Source organism: Lithobates pipiens, unplaced genomic scaffold (genome assembly GCF_037356315.1).
Source record: "Lithobates pipiens isolate NorthernLeopardFrog02 unplaced genomic scaffold, aLitPip1_a1.2 Scaffold_8, whole genome shotgun sequence".
In the NCBI taxonomy this organism is placed as follows: domain Eukaryota; kingdom Metazoa; phylum Chordata; class Amphibia; order Anura; family Ranidae; genus Lithobates; species Lithobates pipiens.
This window is the reverse complement of record NW_027507903.1, coordinates 123,542,572-123,561,705: the sequence shown is the minus strand read 5'-3', so window position 1 is coordinate 123,561,705 and position 19,134 is coordinate 123,542,572. Positions and strand designations below refer to the sequence as shown.

The following is a 19,134-nucleotide window of genomic DNA, read 5'->3' as shown; positions in this document are numbered from 1 at the left end:
TTTAAGTATAACATAATCATGACTCATATCAATAATTATTAATAATAATAAAAATAATTATTATAATTATTATTAAAATAAATGATGCAATAATATATTTCCATATTTGTGCTCAAATAATATTTTAGCTCTTTGGAAATATACTTTACACTCTAAAAGTTGTAATAACTTACCATAGTTCTATTAATAATTATATGTTTCCTAAATTTATGAACAATAGATGTTCTACTAACTAGAATTATTGTGCATTTGTTACCTAAAAATGTTCAATATATGAATAAGGAAAAATAAATAAAAATAATAATGATAATGCTAACTTAATATGAGCATTAATATCAGAATAATTGGATTATCAAAAAATATATATATGTGGATAAATGTTTCAGTCCTAAATTGTTTATCTATAGTAGATAGATAAAGTTTCTTCTGATTCATTTTTTTCTTCATGAAATGTCTTTAAAATTTCTTCTTCAAGTTAGAAAAACCTTGTTGAATAAGATAAAACAGTCATAAATATGAAGTATAGATCTTTTGTCCAATATTCTTTCCGAGAGGATCTCTTCTTTAACTTTGAATTTCCTGATATTCTCTTTGCTCTTCATAGGAGCTTGTTATCTTCCATATTTAAACATCAAAATCCGACTTCCATATTAGCTCACCCAAAGTGTACATTTGCCTTTGTACCTACAATGGTGACTTTATCAAATAACGTGAAGTCTTTGTTCCTATTTGAACACTTTTTCTTCTTGGGTAACAACCCAATATTTTCTTATGTGAGACTCTCTCACCTTCTTAGGAACTAACCTTGGCAGATATCTTCACGTACGTAACTAAATTGCGTCTTCACAAAGTCCTGGATTTTCCAAAAATAACTTGAAGTATACCGTCCAACTGGCCTTGTCAATCAACTTCGTAGGCTGTATCTTTTTTTTTTTCTGTGTACAGAGAGGTGAGAAAACAAAGAGAAAAAAACTCACCCTCCACTTTTTACTGGACCGTTGTCCACATCTGACGCAAACGCCTCCTTCTAGGTTCTTTGATCATTTGTTCCCGAGACTTGACAAATCTCATTTCCCCCCTTTGTCAAGGAGTAGGGAAAAAAATTGACCAGTTCGACTGGCTAGCCATTGAAATAAATGGAGTAGAGAAGTAGAAACATAAAATGTAGTGGAAACTCTACATACTCTACACTTCCCAGTAAAATACATAATACTCTAGTATTCTACTATACTTACAGGGGCGTTTCTTAATGAATAGCAAAATCTTTGTGTAATATGTGAATCAGTATCCCTTCTCCTAAAGGGTGTGTAGCAGAGATATGTATGTCTTCATCCAAGGCATTTCAAACGTACTTTCAGGAGTAGAAATTGAAGAATCCTTTGTCCGTTCAATAGTTGGTTTATTGTTCAGAAAGATAAGCAAAGACAAGATTGACATCTGGTAACATATGGCATGGTGATGGCCTCAGAAGGAGGAAAGGGTCATCTGATCTACATTCTCCAAAGTGTAGAGTTCTTTCTTTTCCCACCGATCCTCTCGTAACTCTCATAATCTTACTCCCTTCTTATACTTTTCATGATGTTATGTCAGCATATCCTAATAACTCCCACATTTGCATATATACCTAATATGGTTCAGTCTATAGATAAGTAGCATAACTCCACCCATTGTAACTCAAAAATAGAAATACCTACTCAGTCAAAACCACTCCTCCCTATATGATCTGTTGTTCTGTGACCTTCAGAAACCATCACTTATTACCGAACATATAACTTACATATATTTTCAGAAACTTTTATCACTTAAAATATTAATTAACTCAAAAACTTCTAACAGTTACTCTACAATTGGATTTATTCTTGAGGATATAAAAGTTGAAGCTTTGATTCATGAAGAATTGTATAATTAGATTACTTGGTTTGTTGGTGTGCACAATATTTTTGAACCACTGATATTTATTTAGGGTCAACTTACAATTCTTGGAGTTTTACAATTCTTTAGAAAAGCCAGGGAATAATTTGTATATGATTTTTCCAGTTTGATATTTCTGGTATTTAAAGAATCTTTGCATTCTCTTGTGTTGGGAAATTATAGAGGGCTTAGACATTTTCAATGGGCTTAGTTTAACCATGGTGTTTTAATAAAAGAAAAATGAAAGTGGATTGTGGGACTTTAAATGAGGCATGGATATGTATTTGAAATGGTCTAGGATACCTGAAATGTTATTCATTGTCACTGTCCCTGCGGGAAAATCTGTATACCCATAAAGAATTGCTAATCAATCCAATAAATTAAATACAGATACTGAATAGTAGGTATATATAATGTATCAGAAGCATAATTAATTGTAGTAATAATCATATTGACATATTTAATGTATATAATGGATAGACATAATTGGTACAAGCAATCACAATTAAAAAATTGAATGGACATACAGAGCAGGTGAACATGGTTATCCTAATAAATATAACAATAAATTAATAAAAGAAATTCATGATTGTAGCAGACTTGATTTGGCATCCCTGAGTATGGACTCTACGTGTTTCATGGCGATTTCAGCCAATCATCAGGAGTGGGATGCATCAAAAAATCGCTAAATAAAGAGATGAAATAAATGAGTAAATTGGTCGGTCACAGTCTCAAATGAAAAATCATTGCTTTCAAAAAGAGAGCAGGTGTTGAATGTGAATGCATTACCTTTGGCCACGTTCAGATAAGTAACCCAACAGACCCAAAAAGGGAATAGGATGGTGGCACTGAATGAACCGTCTCCCCCGGGGTTGAGGCGGGGACACATCCCCCTCACCCTAAGCCATAGCTCTCCAAGGAACCTGGAGGAATGGAGAAGGGGCAGTGGGAAACAGCGGCTAACGGGAGAAGCGAACAGCCACACCACAATGCCAGAGTATGAGGTATGCACATATGGGCCACAGATCAGAATCTAAAAGAGTAAATAAATAAAATGAATTGAAAAAATAAATGTAGTGAAGTAAAATAAAATAAAAATTGGATGATAAAAGCTATGATGAATAATGACGTTTTAAATGGGGGAAAAAAAAAAACATGTGTTATAAAATGTGTGTGAAGTAAGGGGGATTGCAAAAAACAACACTGTCCACCTAGGCTTAAACACCTATCAAGAAGTGACTAGGTGATGAAAAACATTACAAATAGGTGAGTGTATATATAATGAAATGAAATGAAACTAAGTAGTAAGTGATAGAAAAAGGGGTTAAATAGCCTATATATACACAAAAGTCTAAGTGTTATGCAAGCATGTGTCTAGATTGATCCTTAAATAGGACCTCCTAATTACCTAGAGTGTAGATCAGAGCCCATAGAACCTCTCCTCCTGATGGAATGTGTGAAGTGAGCTGCTGGCCTGACCCTGCCTTTGTATCCACAGATATGGGGCGTGTCACCGCCAACGTCATGCGATTGGACAGAGTGGACACCCACCCGTGGTGCAGAGACCACAGCTGTAATCCATCCCGTCCATATAGCCTAGCTAGATGGAAAAAGCACTGCCACACAAACCGGCATCAAGCAAGATGCCGAGCATGCAGCGTGCTGGCATGACACCGAAGCATCAAGGTCTCACTCTGCCCCCATCATCTAACAGGGATGGGCGGGGGAGAGGGAGCTGGATGCCTCGCAACCCCAGGAGAGAAAGACCAAAATAAACAGGACCACCCATCCAGTGGGCTGGACGAACCAGAGGGCAAGAAAAGAGAAAGCTGATTAGCTGAAATATCAGAACATTAATAAAAAGAGACTTTGATATAATGACCCGTTAATGAAAAGAGAAATATTAATGTAGATCCTAATGATGATACAAACTAGTGGGGGGAGATGCCAAAATATAAATTAACTCAGAAATCTAAAAACTGAGGGTATACAATCATTTGGATATATTGGGTTTTTGTATTTCCATAGCAGGTCACAAGGGGAATTGGTGTCTTCCACCCTGGTATATGTATACTAAAAAGCGCGTGACCTGTTTGGACCCCAATGCAACATAAGCATGCCTCCATCCCTATATTGATAAAAGAAAAATGAAAGTGGATTGTGGGACTTTAAATGAGGCATGGATATGTATTTGAAATGGTCTAGGATACCTGAAATGTTATTCATTGTCACTGTCCCTGCGGGAAAATCTGTATACCCATAAAGAATTGCTAATCAATCCAATAAATTAAATACAGATACTGAATAGTAGGTATATATAATGTATCATAATATATAATACATGGATCATGCAACAAGAAGCATAATTAATTGTAGTAATAATCATATTGACATATTTAATGTATATAATGGATAGACATAATTGGTACAAGCAATCACAATTAAAAACGTCATTATTCATCATAGCTTTTATCATCCAATTTTTATTTTATTTTACTTCACTACATTTATTTTTTCAATTCATTTTATTTATTTACTCTTTTAGATTCTGATCTGTGGCCCATATGTGCATACCTCATACTCTGGCATTGTGGTGTGGCTGTTCGCTTCTCCCGTTGGCCACTGTTTCCCACTGCCCCTTCTCCATTCCTCCAGGTTCCTTGGAGAGCTATGGCTTAGGGTGAGGGGGATGTGTCCCCGCCTCAACCCCGGGGGAGACGGTTCATTCAGTGCCACCATCCTATTCCCTTTTTGGGTCTGTTGGGTTACTTATCTGAACGTGGCCAAAGGTAATGCATTCACATTCAACACCTGCTCTCTTTTTGAAAGCAATGATTTTTCATTTGAGACTGTGACTGACCAATTTACTCATTTATTTCATCTCTTTATTTAGCAATTTTTTTATTTATCCCACTCCTGATGATTGGCTGAAATCGCCATGAAACGCGTAGAGTCCATACTCAGGGATGCCAAGTCAAGTTTGCTACAATCATGAATTTCTTTTATTAATTTATTGTTATATTTATTAGGATAACCATGTTCACCTGCTCTGTATGTCCATTCAATTTTTTAATTGTGATTGCTTGTACCAATTATGTCTATCCATTATATACATTAAATATGTCAATATGATTATTACTACAATTAATTATGCTTCTTGTTGCATGATCCATGTATTATATATTATGATACATTATACATACCTACTATTCAGTATCTGTATTTAATTTATTGGATTGATTAGCAATTCTTTATGGGTATACAGATTTTCCCGCAGGGACAGTGACAATGAATAACATTTCAGGTATCCTAGACCATTTCAAATACATATCCATGCCTCATTTAAAGTCCCACAATCCACTTTCATTTTTCTTTTATCAATATAGGGATGGAAGCATGCTTATGTTGCATTGGGGTCCAAACAGGTCACGCGCTTTTTAGTATACATGGTGTTTTAATATTCATTGTGTACATAAAAAATCTTTAGGAGGACATAGCTGTATGTTTTATTTTTTATTTTTTGGTTTATTTATTTATTTTCCCCTTTTATTAAGAGAATACAGAATTTCATTTTTTTTTAGTACTGTCCATTGTAGTTTTAGGTAGTTCAATTTATGGTTGGATTTTATATCTGTTTGGAGTTTAGCTTTAAAATGGTTGTAAACCTCAGACATGAAATATGAACAAAGCATATCCCTCGATACTCGGTGTTCCCTGCCTACTGTTTCGGTAGGGCCTGATGTGCCAGTGATTGCTGATTTTTTCTCCTCAACTGGGCACAGTGGTTTCCACATTTGACAGTTCTATTTTGTATGCCTATCCTGCCGCTGTGCCCTCGGCATGTAATGTTTCTGATTTTGTTGTTGTATATTCTAATAAAAAAACGTTAATTGGAAAAGCATATCCCTCGATAGTGTGTACTTGTCTCAATCCAGAGCAATAAGGGGGAGATTTACTAAAACTGAGGCACACCGAATCTGGTGCAGCTCTGCATGGTAACCAATCAGCTTCTAACTTCGGCTTGATCAATTAAGCTTTGACAATAAAACCTGGAAGCTGATTGGTCACTTTGCACAGTGGCACCAGATTCTGTGTGCATCAGTTTTCTGATGCACGTAAATCTCCCCCTAAGGCCGCGTACACACGCGCGGACTGTTTGCCCAACCTTGTTCGTCAAACAGTTTCGGCAAACAGTCCGCTCAAAATTTGCATGAGCGGACTTGCCCACACACGAGCGGACTGTTTGACGAACAAGGTTGGGCAAACAGTTCGCTCAACTTTTGAAATGAACGGACTCGCCCACGTAAGGAGGAGGCAAATCCGCCCATTTCGAGCGCGTGTACAGGTAGGCGGGGCCCGCGAAGGAGACGTCGCGGGCTCCGCCGCCTGGAATGGGCTTAAAGGGGAACCCCAACGCCGAAAAAAATCGGCGTGGGGGTTCCCCCCAAGTCCAGACCAGACCCTTGTCCGAGCACGCTACCCGGCCGGCCAGGAAAGGGGGGCGAGCGAGCACGCCCCCCCTCCTGAGCCGTACCAGGCCGCGTGCCCTCAACATGGGGGGTGCCTTGGGGAAGGGGGGGCCGCGCGGCCCCCCCACCCCAAAGCACCTTGTCCCCATGTTGATGAGGACAAGGGCCTCTTCCCGACAACCCTGGCCGTTGGTTGTCGGGGTCTGCGGGCGGGGGGCTTATCGGAATCCGGGAGCCCCCTTTAAGAAGGGGGCCCCCGGATACCGGCCCCCCACCCTATGTGAATGAGTATGGGGTACAATGTACCCCTACCCATTCACCTGTGAAATAAAGTACAAAAAAAAACACAACACATGGAAAAAGTATTTTATTGCACAGCTCCGGGGGTCTTCCGTCTTCGGGGGTCTTCTCGCCGGACTCCTCCGCTATGTGTGTGTAGCTCTTTTACTAGCGGAGGAGTCCGGCTTTCTTCCTCCCCGCCGCCGGCCTCTTCTCCCGACTTCGGGGGTCTTGTCCCCCTCTTCGGTTCTTCTGCCGGGCCACCGCGCCTGGTCCGGTGGCCCGGTCTTCTGTCGCCGTCTTCCGTTCTTCTGTCGCCGCCTTCGGTTCTTCTGCCGGGCCACCGCGCCTTCTTGTAGCTCTTTTACAGGCGGTGGCCCGGTCTTCTGTCGCCGCCGCCGCCGCCTTCCGTTCTTGTTCTTCTTCTTGTTCTTCTTCTTCTTCTCCTGGAGATGTTGACTCGACGAGCTCTCCGGCCGGAATGCCAGGGACACGCTCCGCTGCCACTTATATAGTGACAATGGGGCGGTGTCACATGGTATATGTCACATGGGTTGGTCACATGGGTTGATGTCACATGGGGACTATGACATCGTAAGGGGGCGGGGTCACCATGTGACCAACCCATGTGACATATACCATGTGACACCGCCCCATTGTCACTATATAAGTGACCGCACAGCGCGGCTCTGGCATTCCGGCCGGAGAGATCGTCGAGTCAACATCTCCAGGAGAAGAACAAGAAGAAGAACAAGAAGAAGAACAAGAACGGAAGGCGGCGGCGGCGGCGGCGGCGACGACGACAGCGGCGGCGACAGAAGACCGGGCCACCGCCTGTAAAAGAGCTACAAGAAGGCGCGGTGGCCCGGCAGAAGAACCGAAGGCGGCGACAGAAGAACGGAAGACGGCGACAGAAGACCGGGCCACCGGACCAGGCGCGGTGGCCCGGCAGAAGAACCGAAGAGGGGGACAAGACCCCCGAAGTCGGGAGAAGAGGCCGGCCGGCGGCAGGGAGGAAGAAAGCCGGACTCCTCCGCTAGTAAAAGAGCTACACACACATAGCGGAGGAGTCCGGCGAGAAGACCCCCGAAGACGGAAGACCCCCGGAGCTGTGCAATAAAATACTTTTTCCATGTGTTGTGTTTTTTTTGTACTTTATTTCACAGGTGAATGGGTAGGGGTACATTGTACCCCATACTCATTCACATAGGGTGGGGGGCCGGTATCCGGGGGCCCCCTTCTTAAAGGGGGCTCCCGGATTCCGATAAGCCCCCCGCCCGCAGACCCCGACAACCAACGGCCAGGGTTGTCGGGAAGAGGCCCTTGTCCTCATCAACATGGGGACAAGGTGCTTTGGGGTGGGGGGGCCGCGCGGCCCCCCCTTCCCCAAGGCACCCCCCATGTTGAGGGCACGCGGCCTGGTACGGCTCAGGAGGGGGGGCGCGCTCGCTCGCCCCCCTTTCCTGGCCGGCCGGGTAGCGTGCTCGGACAAGGGTCTGGTGTGGACTTGGGGGGAACCCCCACGCCGATTTTTTTCGGCGTTGGGGTTCCCCTTTAAGCCCATTCCAGGCGGCGGAGCCCGCGACGTCTCCTTCGCGGGCCCCGCCTACCTGTACACGCGCTCGAAATGGGCGGACTTTCCGAGCGGGAACAGTCCGCTCATTTCGAAAGTACAGCGGACAAGCCCACACACGGGCGGACTGTTCGCTCAAACACAGTTTCAGCGGACAGTTTTTCGGAATTTCCGAAAGACTTTGTCCGTCCAACTGTCCGCTGAAACTGTCCGCTGAAAGCCCACACACGAGCGGACTGTCCGCCCAAACACTGTTCAGCGGACAAGGTTGGGCGAACAGTCCGCCCGTGTGTACGCGGCCTTAGGCCGTGTACACACGCGCGGACTGTTGGCCCAACTTTGTCCGTCCAACAGTTTGAGCGAACAGTCCGCTCAAACTTAGCATGGACGGACATGGCCACACACGACGAACGAACAGTTTGCTGAAACCGTGCGCGATGACGTGAACGGCACGTACGACGGGACGCAAAATACGACGTCCTATACACTGCAATGCAACCTTCCGACGTGGAAATCCTTTCTGAGCATGCGCGAGACTTAGTTGGCCGAACAAGCCTACACACGAGCGAACAGTCCGCTGAAACCTTGTTTCAGCGGACAGTTTTTCGGAATTTCCGTAAGACCTTGTTCGGCCAACTGTCCGCTGAAACTGTCCGCTGAAGCCCCACACACGAGCGGACTGTCCGCCCAAACACTGTTCAGCGGACAAGGTTGGGCCAACAGTCCGCGCGTGTGTACGCGGCCTTAGTGTAATTTCTGTCTGCTGCTTTGTTCCTCTGCTATCAGCATGAGTGACTTCTGACAAATTTTCCTGGCACCAAGAGAAAAATGGTGACAGGGGAGAGATCTCCAACTGATTGAAAGAGGGGGGTGGGGGGGGGTCCATTCAAAATCCATACATTCAAAATTTGAAGTTCTCACCAGAACAGTTATAAACCTTCCAATGGGGATATTTATTTTGGTGACAATTGTCTAGGGGGGGTCTCCCTATACTCTGGGGACAAAGGCTGAAGAAAAATCTCAATGTGCTAAAAAATGTCACAGGGGTTTCAACCATTCACTACCATAGATTGGACAGTAACATTTTGCCAGGAAAACTGGGCTGTGTGCACACAAAATGCCAGTCAAGTTCATCTAAAACTGCTAGTGCCTCTAACACTACCCATTCCCTAGACCAGTGATGGCGAACCTTGGCACCCCAGATGTTTTAGAACTACATTTCCCATGATGCTCATGCACTCTGCAGTGTAGCTGAGCATCATGGGAAATGTAGTTCCAAAACATCTGGGGTGCCAAGGTTCGCCATCACTGCCCTAGACTGACAGACTGGCAATGCTGCTGTCCAAAGGTGTCCCCATTGCTCTTCCATAGGATGGAGACACCAAAGACAGGAAGTGTGTTGCTGGCCAGACCATATACAAATGAAAATAAAGCCTTTATATATAAGAAAACGAATGGAACCACCATATCAGAGTATTGATAAGCTGCAATGTAATACATTTTTGTTTTAATATGGCTTTAATTGCAAAAAAAAGTTTGCCTAAACATTGGATACATTTTTTTATTGAAACTGCATATGAAAATATGATGAAAATAGACATGCAAACTCATTTTACTGTTTAGTGAAATGACAATGGGGGTTATTGATGAAAGGCAAATCCACTTTGCACTGCAAGTGCACTTGGAAGTGCAATCGCTCTAAATCTAAGGTCTAGATCTGAAATGAGTGGAAGCTCTGCTGATTTTATCATCCAATCATGTGCAAGCTAAAATGCTGTTTTTTATTTCCCTTGCATGTCCCCCTCAGATCTACAGCGACTTTACTTCCAAGTACACATTCAGTGCAAAGTGCATTTTCCTTTATGTGTCTTGTGGTATGCTGGTTCTAGCTATAGGTGTTTAGTTAGGTTCCAATCATATATTGCTATGATTAACTTATTATTATTATTATTTCCAGCAAATTACGAGGATCCTTTGATGCATTAAAACAGCGTAAGTAATCCTATTTTCATTTTTCAGTAATGACTCTCATAGCCTTTGGGATGCATTTATAAAGTATTTTTATGTATTACTGTTTCTTTAGGAGTAATTCTATTTCATGAATAAGCCCCATACACATGGGCTGAATGTTGGGAGACATTGGCCGGTTTAAAAAAAGCCTGTGTGTATGACACCCTGTCCAATTGTCTGGCTTCTGTCAGACGAGCATGTTGGAAAACCAGCAGCCGACCAACTCCCGTTCAGCGCTGATCAGAGTGTTCTGGCAGGGGGGGGGGGCGGCATCCCTCTGTCAGAACACAATAGCTCTGCGGGGAAGATTGCTGTAATAACTTCAGATAGTACAGCGGCTCCGAATGGAGCTGACTTTTTTTTTTTTCGTTCAACCCACTCATAGTGTGTATCTGGCTTTAGGCATAGAGGTGTTTTTTTTACTGATCTAAATGCAGCCTTTTATTTTATTTTATTTTTTATTGTATAATGCAGTATACATTTGTACCAGTATTTAGAATATTTGAAAAGAGAATAAATGTAAAAAAAAAGAAAGAACAAGCATAAACAGTTGTGATATTTCCTAGTGATGTTCAGACATCATGTTAAAACTGTGATATTTGTTGTGTACATGTATAAAGCTTGTGGATAATGAAAAAAAAAAAAAAATAAATATGAAAATAATCCAGTCAGTCGATTTTAGTTGTCCCATATCACTATAACCAACAGTATTGAATTGGCTCCTTTACAACCGAAGTCTTAGAATGGAATATACAAAAAGGCGGAAGAGAGGAGAGTAGATTGATAGCAAAGGGTAGAGAGAAGATATAGACAGCCTTTTATTTTCAATGTACCTGTATATACAGGTGCGTAAACATGCGCTGCATATAGATGGAGTAAAAAATGAATACGTGAAACTAAGTTGAAGGGTAGTTTTTTATGCACATACCTGCATATTTGCGTAATTTGAAAAAGATAAAAATCCATTCTCAGAGCTACAAATAATTTTACGTATACGTGCAAATTTGCACAAAAAGGGAAGCAAGACATTTTAGACCAGGAGTACTCATTTTGAAACATCATTGCAATATACAAGTACAACCAGCATGATGTAAATATTCTTCCCATTATGTGTTTATTAAAGCCTTGTTTCCATGTATAATTTGTGGGGCTGTTACTGATTAAAATTTTTGTGTGCGATTAATCAATTTTTTTAAATCAATTAATCGACTAATTCCAATTAATTATAACACACATACAGATCCAACTATTTTTAGCTGATCTCCTTGTATTGCAACTCTGAATTAGTCAGTGGTAAATGTGGTATATATACTATATACAATCACCCGACACTAGTTAGTTTCCACAATCCATGACTTAACTTCACAGTTCACACAAATACGTTTTAAATTCAAACTGTAGCACTGACATAAGTCATTTTTATTTTCCACAGTAGTGTGACAATCCCTCCACCTACGGTCTAACGAATCACTCTCACCTTATGGCATGGACCCCTGTACAAACAGGTGGTCATGCAAGCGGGTATCAAAAGGGTTAACACGGACCATAAACTTCTCTCACGTCTCCTTAGATCTCAGCAAGGACGCCAGGTCATGGGTAGAAAGAAAAGATCTAAGTGCTCACCGCTTAAGTATAAGATTTAATTTTTGTGTTCAAACACAAACTATTCGCATAAAAATGATAAAAACACACATGTAAAACCGACAATCGTGTTAGTTCCGTAAGGCAGCAGCGGGTGATGTCATGTGTAGCTCCTCCCCCGTACACATTACGTTCAATCGTCACCGGACTCTCCCCCCCTTCCCTTCGTTAGCAGATGGAGGCACTTGGGGAAGGGGGGAGAAGTCCAGTGATGTTGATGTCCGTGAGGTCACTGGATCTCCGACGGAACTCCCTGAAGACCCTGAAGACGGGGGAGAGGTGAGTACCGATCAAAATAATTTTGATCGATCTAAAAAAATTCATTGATTAATCGAGGAATTCATCTTTAATTTCCACAGCCCTAATAATTTGTCATTATGCATACATTCAGGGCAGCCATATTTGCCCTTAGTTTACTGTACATCTATACTACTTCTTGCTTGGAAGTGCTACACATAGGAGTTGCCTCTGACAATGCAAATGTATGGGTTTAATTTACTAAAGGAATAGAAGCCTTCACTGTTCTAGTTCTATGAGGAGCACACTGAAGAATTTGATTGTTTTTCTAGAAAACTGATTTTGTTTAGTAACTTATTCAGCATTTCTAGATGTTCTTTGTCTTGTTGCAGAAATTGAGAATATTGGGAACTCACACATTCAACTAGCAGCAACTGTGAGGGAAGAACTGCAGAGTTTGGAAGACTTTAGAGAGAGACAAAAGGAACTGAGGAAAAAGGTAAGCTTGCTGCAGGATACAATACACCGGAAGGGTGCGTTGTGTATATGGATTTCTCCACCCTACCTGAGCTTTATGATTTACCTCAGCAATGTTCAAGTAGAACTAAAGAAAAGTCTTTTTGATTCATTAGAAGTAATATACCTCTCCAGGTAGCAGTCTAAAATTTTCACCTACCCTGCACTAAACGGGTGCTGGCTCTGTAGTCAAAATACAAGCAAAAAAAGAAATCCGGATAAAAAAACTGATGCGGGTCACACCTCTTTACCAGTGCTTAGTCATAAACACCAGTAAAGAGGTGTGAAACACGTCAGTTATTTTATCTGTGACTCCATTTGCTGTATGAACTGTTTTCCATCCAATAAAGACATTATCTTGGAGTGTGGCTATCTGGATTTCTTTGTTTGCTCTTTTTGATTCATGTTGGATAGAGTAAGGGAGGGTTATAACATGTCAGTTTTTTTTTTGTGCCACCTGTGTCTCATTGGGGAGACTTCACTTCACTTCCTGTCCCATAACTACAACAGGAAACGAGAGGAAATCCCTTAAAACAGAGGGAATCCCTGGTTGTCACAATTGTCCCCATTGGAATATTTCCCCTCTATCACTGTTCCGGGGACAACCCAAAATTTAGGATTTTCATTCACTTTCAATTTTAATGATAATGGTAAACATGAAAAATGGAGAAAGTGATCTCTCCAACGGGTGCATAGACAGCAATGATACCTATACTGACTCCTCCTCCTGCAACTTCTCTTTCCAGCACCTCTGTAGATCAGAAGGCAGGCTCTGTGAATTCTGTGATACGGCAGTGCCCTTTCACAGGGCATATTGAACATGTGTCACAGGAGTAGTGAAAATGCCCTTAATCTGCTACTGTGTTTTGCCCAATTGGGCTACTAAAATCAAAATAGGTGGAGATGTCATTGTGGCTGTCTAAGGATTGCCCCAAGTAGTATACTTCAGTATAATGAATCTTACTATTTTCTCACTTAGTATGAGAATGCCATGGAGCGCCTACAAAAGAATAAAGTGTCCATGTATAAGAAGACAATGGAGGTAAGTTGAAGTCTGTCTACATTAAAAAGTATCTGTCTAATGATACAGATAGAACCCTGGCCAAAAAATATTTTAAAAGTTTAAACTCTACTAACAAAGTTCATGTTTTATTGCTGTATAAAAATGAAATGGGTGTCGAAAACCTCAATTGTTCCAATGACTTTGTGTTTCTTAGGAAAGTAGAACTATGCCCCCCATTAAAAAAATGTACCACAGCATTTAAAGTGGAGCACCACCCAAAAGGGGAAGCTCCGCTTGTTTTCCTCCTCCCCCCTCCGCTGCCACATTTTACACCTTTCGGGGGGGGGGGGGGGGGTGGAGTGGGCTCACTGCGGTGAACTCAGCAGGAAGTTCAGCCCTCTCCCCATTCCCCTGCTGCCTGGACATTCACAGGTCTTCGCTGCTGGTTTCCCTTAACCAAGATAGCGTCGGCAGCACCCGAGCGCCAATTAAAAAATCAGCTGGGTTGAAGACATCGCTGGATTGGTGGACAGGTAAGGTTCCTAAAAGTTAAAGTCCTTAAAAGTTAGCAGCTACAGTATTTGGGGGGGTGAAAAACAACCCCCTATCGGTCAATTGACCTGCACCACCCCTCTGGGGGGTCTCGTGGTCGGTCATCCAGTCCCGAACTTACCTCATCTAGGTTGCTCTGGGCGGTGGCTTCTATCACGTCTTCTTCTACTCCTCTGCATCATGGCGGCTTCCACCGTGCGTCTCCTTCCTCCTCCTCCTCCTGGGCATCATTCACTATTCTCATACAACTGGGTGGGCTCAGAGTGCAGTGCTCTGTGCCCAAAGCCCACCCTTTTTTGAAGCCTCTGGCTCCAATGATGCGTTTAAACTCCTCCCATTGGAATGCATGTGTCCGGTGCCCTACATGTAGTTTAGGGGGCCAGATGCATGGATAGAGGGGCAGTTCCCGTGCCCCCCTAAGCGATGGCCCGCCACTGGTCCAACGAGTGCGGCTTTCTGTGATGGTGTGGCAACAATCCTACACTACTCTGAACTGCCTGTAGCTTTTCACTCTGCTTTTTGAATTTACAGCTGCAGTGTCTGGGATTGGGAGCATGTGAGACACAAATGAAGGAGAATTTGGCTAAAATAGGCATGGTAGCAAATGTCTTTTGTGGACATTCCTACCTACTGTGTGGCTGATGTACTCAGTCCAAGCTATCTGCTGTTTGGTGAATATGAACAATTTCAGTAGGATAATAAAGACACTTGTTTTTTTTTGTGCCATACACATTTAATAGAACGCCACTTTCCACAAACTAATGTTGACATCTTTGGTGGAGGGTTATAAAACTTATGTCTCTTTCTGTAACATATAATACTTTTAGTAGCCACGTGTCATGGGATCATGTCTCCTTTATTCCATGTTTAGTCAAAGAAATGTTATGAACAAAAATGCAGAGAAGCAGAGGAGGCAGAGCTGAATTTCGAGCGTCTGGCCATATCCGGAAATCCAAAGCAAGTTGAAAAGGTAAGAAAAGACTGTCGTAAACTACAAATAACAACAAAGCACAGCATACCTGTGTATGTCATCTATGTAACTATTGGCACCCAATGCGAAAGTACAAGCAACATGCACTGCAGCACACCACATCCCACGTGCATTGTATTGTGCTGTATTGTAGAAAAGGGTGCAGGTTTGTTTTTTTCTATGCTTGCCATACCAGCAAGAAGCAAATACATAGCAGTCCCTGCATCAGGTCAGCCTGTGTTGCAATGAGATATGGCCCCCTTGCTTCTGCTGGGGCTGACACAGGCACTGTACTCTCCAACATGGTAGTTTACACCACCAACTCCCCTTCACAACGTCTGCTGCTGGCTGGAAGGACTGCTGTCAGTAACTGAATCTATAGCTGACAGCTCCTCATAGATGGGATTAAGGCCAACTCCAACCCCTCCCCCTAACTCTGCACTGGCCGTCATCAAGGAGACTTCTGTGATCGTCACCACTGAACACACCTGTCCATATTCAGCCTATTTAATGAACTGGCAGACTTTTGCTAGTCGTTTTTAAATAAAAATGGGATTAATAACTGAGAGGTTTATTATTTCATATTTCCTCCTAGTTTGTATTTAAATGAGTTGTAAAGACAGAAGTTTTTTTTTTATCTTGATGCATTCTATGCATTAAGATAAAAATCCTTCTGTGTGTAGCAGCCCCCCTCTGCCCCCCTAATACTTACCCGAGCCCCTTCTCTTTCCAGTGATGTCCACAAATGTCTTAGCCATCCGGGACACTCCTCCTGATTGGCTGAGACACAGCAATGGCGTCATTTTATTGTCTTTTAGTCTTTTTGGGGCTGTATTGTGGCCAGCAGGAGTGGAAATATTCCTGGCATTAGTGGCGATAAACATCCTCACATTTCGTATTAGGGCAAGGAATAATGCTTCATTGTTGGTACCATAAGGAGGAATGGTTCCCTCATTATTGGTGTCAGTGGAAAAATGGTGCCCCACTGTTGGTATCAGTTGGCAGAATTGTGTCTCATATCAGTCGGAGGAATAGTGCCCCAAGGGCTGGATAAGACAAGCAAAGGGCCATATCTGGCCCCCGAGGTGCATTTTGGAGACCACTGGATGCTACAAGAGCAAGGAGTCACCTTGAAACCATTAACTTAGGGTAATGGCCAAGGCACCAGCTGAAACTGGAACATAGGTAAGGATTAAATATAAAGAAGCCACATACTTAGTAAGGCCTGGTTCACACCTATGCAGGTTGCATTTTTCAGATGCATTTTGCGTTTTTCAATATGCATATTTGAGCCATTGAAGTCTATGGAACCAAAAACCAGAAAAAAGTCCCTGGCCCTTTCCATTAAAAATGTACAGATGTGAACTACATCCATAGGAAACCATATTAAATGGATTGTAGTGTGTTTCTGCAAAACTGAAAACACACAAAAAAAATGCATAAGTGTGAACCAGGCCTTAGAGATTAAATTGGCTGCTTAGGCTGGATTCACACCTATGCATTTTTAGTGCTTTTTGCAGATTTGCACTACAGTCCATTTAACATTGTTTCCTATGGAATATGTTCTGTAGTGCAAATCTGCAAAATGCAAAAAGCACTAAAACTGCATAGGTGTGAATCCAGCCTTAAAGTCATTCAAGAACGAAATTATAATTTCCAATAAGTACCAAATGTTTGTTTCCTTATGAAGCCTCAGAGAGAATTTATAAATTGAAATCCTTGTATCTTTTCAGAGCCAGAACAAACTGAAACATTGTAACGAGGCAGCTACTGAGGCAGGTACAGAAGTTCTGTTCTATATTCAGTTATATATTTATTTATGTCTGTTTATGTCCTGTTTAATGCCTAAGTACCTAAGGCAGTGTACCTAAGTAAGTCTATGTGTACCTAAGGCAGGTCATACATTATGCAATTTTCTTTCCTTCAGTCACGGGTTAAAGGAAAGAAAATTGCTCAATTCCTCCAACACGGTCAGTGTTGATAGAGGAAACCTTCCCGCAGCGATATTGTGTTCTGCAGGGGGCGCCTTCCCCACCAGCAGAATACAATGATTGCTTCTGATGGCACAGCTGCCATCAGTGTAGTGAAGTGAATTGATGGATCGACTTCAGTACAACCAGCCTTCCCATATACAGATTGAAATTCGTCTGGTTTTTGAATTTCCAAATTGGTCAGTTTAAGAATATATATAGTTATAGTTCAGCATGAATCGGAGGAATTTTGATAGGTGTATGGCCTGCTTAAATGAATACTTGCTGAATTAAACTATGATTATGTCAAAAGTCTGTGGTTTTAACAGACCATCAAAATAATAGGTCAGTTATGCCAGCATTAAACAAAGCTGAATCATTTAAAAAAAAAAAAAAGTTACCTCACAAATCATAAAACTAATGTAGCACTAACCCCCGAAGGAGCTGCTGGTTTGATTTGGGCTTACTGTTACCTCACCTGCTTGCTTCTCCATCTTGGGGATCCCGTGGTAAATGGCCCAAAGAATGTTGAAACTGACACCGAATCCTCTTTTGGGTTATTTATTTCGAAAAACAAAGTCACTTAATGGAGGGTAGAGGGTTAGGGGTGAGTTCAGGCACTTAAATTGCAAGGTGAAAGTATTAAGAGAATCCAGAGAATAAAACTGTTCCACAACTGGATTCAACAATCCCAAGATAGACCTCTCTCACTAGGCCTAGCAGCTGGTGGGATGCTCGGTAAAGTCTCTGCCACAGACTTGTAAGATACACTTGAGCATTACTGAGGGATGTGGATACATTTAAAGAACTGACATACGGTACCGGTTTCTCTCAGCCGATCCAGCGATACCGTATGAGTGTTGATCCAGGTTGCGTCCTTCAACTAAATCTCCAGGTTCCTTCAGACAAACCAGCCTTGCGCACGGTCTTCTCCTAAAAGAGTCCTCCCCTGGGGTTCTTCAGTTGCTGGGCCTCTCACTTCTGATGAGACGGCACCGGACCATCCTTGGATCAGTAGGCCCTGAAATTCGAGACACAGGATGCATAGTTCCACACCCCAGGCCAGGAGGGCCATGGGGCTGGGGCAGGAGGACCACCAGAACCAGACAGAAAAAACTCCCCCGTTAACATGGCGTCGGTACCTTAAATACCATCCCCCAGAATGCACAGCAAGAAAACACTCCCACTGGACTGGTTCCAAGAGATAAGTGGCATTCAATGCATCCAGCTAGACTGCGTTTCTACTCTTGCCGGCAGTGACAGCGACACCTGCGTTCAAGGAGAACCCAGTGCAACCCAGTGAGACTAGTACTGAAACCAGAAATTTAGAGAAATAATCCCGAAGCCCAACTGTGGCTTCAGGCAACTTAACTTTACAAAAACAAAAGCCCCTGCTCGTCAGGAGCCAGCGCTACACTAATATTAAAGGAATCTCGCTATTCTACTCCCTTATAAACTCCAAAACTACATTTGAAAAATTGACTAGTATCAAAGCATGGGTACAGGACTTGGGTGCAAGATACTCTGAACTTCAGAGTCAAAAAGTCCTACAAATCACCCTTAATACGACTAAAAGTGCCAATTTATGGGAAACAACCCACAAAATAATGTTGAGATGGTATTTAACTCCATACAGAATCTCAAAATTCAACCCACAGAACTTCCCCCTTTGTTGAAGGAATTGTGGCGGAATAGGTACGTTGCACCATGTCCTGTGGCAATGCCCTGCATTACATTCATTATAGTCCAAAATATTTACTCAGGAGCGCGCCTGCAAGGTAACCCCCTTGGGAGAGCGCTTCTCCTAGGGGGTTATCTGATGTGGGGAGAAGCCACAAGAGCCACCGAGGGACCCCAGTAGAGGATGTTCGGGGGCCACTCTGTGCAAAACGAGCTGCATAGTGGAGGTAAGTATATGTTTGTTATTGAAAAAAAAACAAAAAACTTAAAAATCACTTTAACCGCTTGCCGACCGCCTCATGCAGGTATATTGCAGGAGAAGG

At 42.5% G+C, this 19,134-nt stretch overlaps 1 protein-coding gene across 2 annotated transcripts in view; it reads left to right on the top strand.

Moving 5' to 3' along the window:
* PSTPIP1 (proline-serine-threonine phosphatase interacting protein 1) overlaps positions 1-19,134 on the top strand; it is a 117,175-nt gene that overhangs the window by 77,307 nt on the left and 20,734 nt on the right. For both annotated transcript variants that reach the window (XM_077473398.1, XM_077473399.1), the window contains exons 4-8: positions 10,190-10,224; positions 12,513-12,619; positions 13,616-13,678; positions 15,063-15,161; positions 16,895-16,940. In XM_077473398.1, the coding sequence (XP_077329524.1) occupies positions 10,190-10,224; positions 12,513-12,619; positions 13,616-13,678; positions 15,063-15,161; positions 16,895-16,940 (350 nt within the window). The remainder of the gene's footprint in view (positions 1-10,189; positions 10,225-12,512; positions 12,620-13,615; positions 13,679-15,062; positions 15,162-16,894; positions 16,941-19,134) is intronic.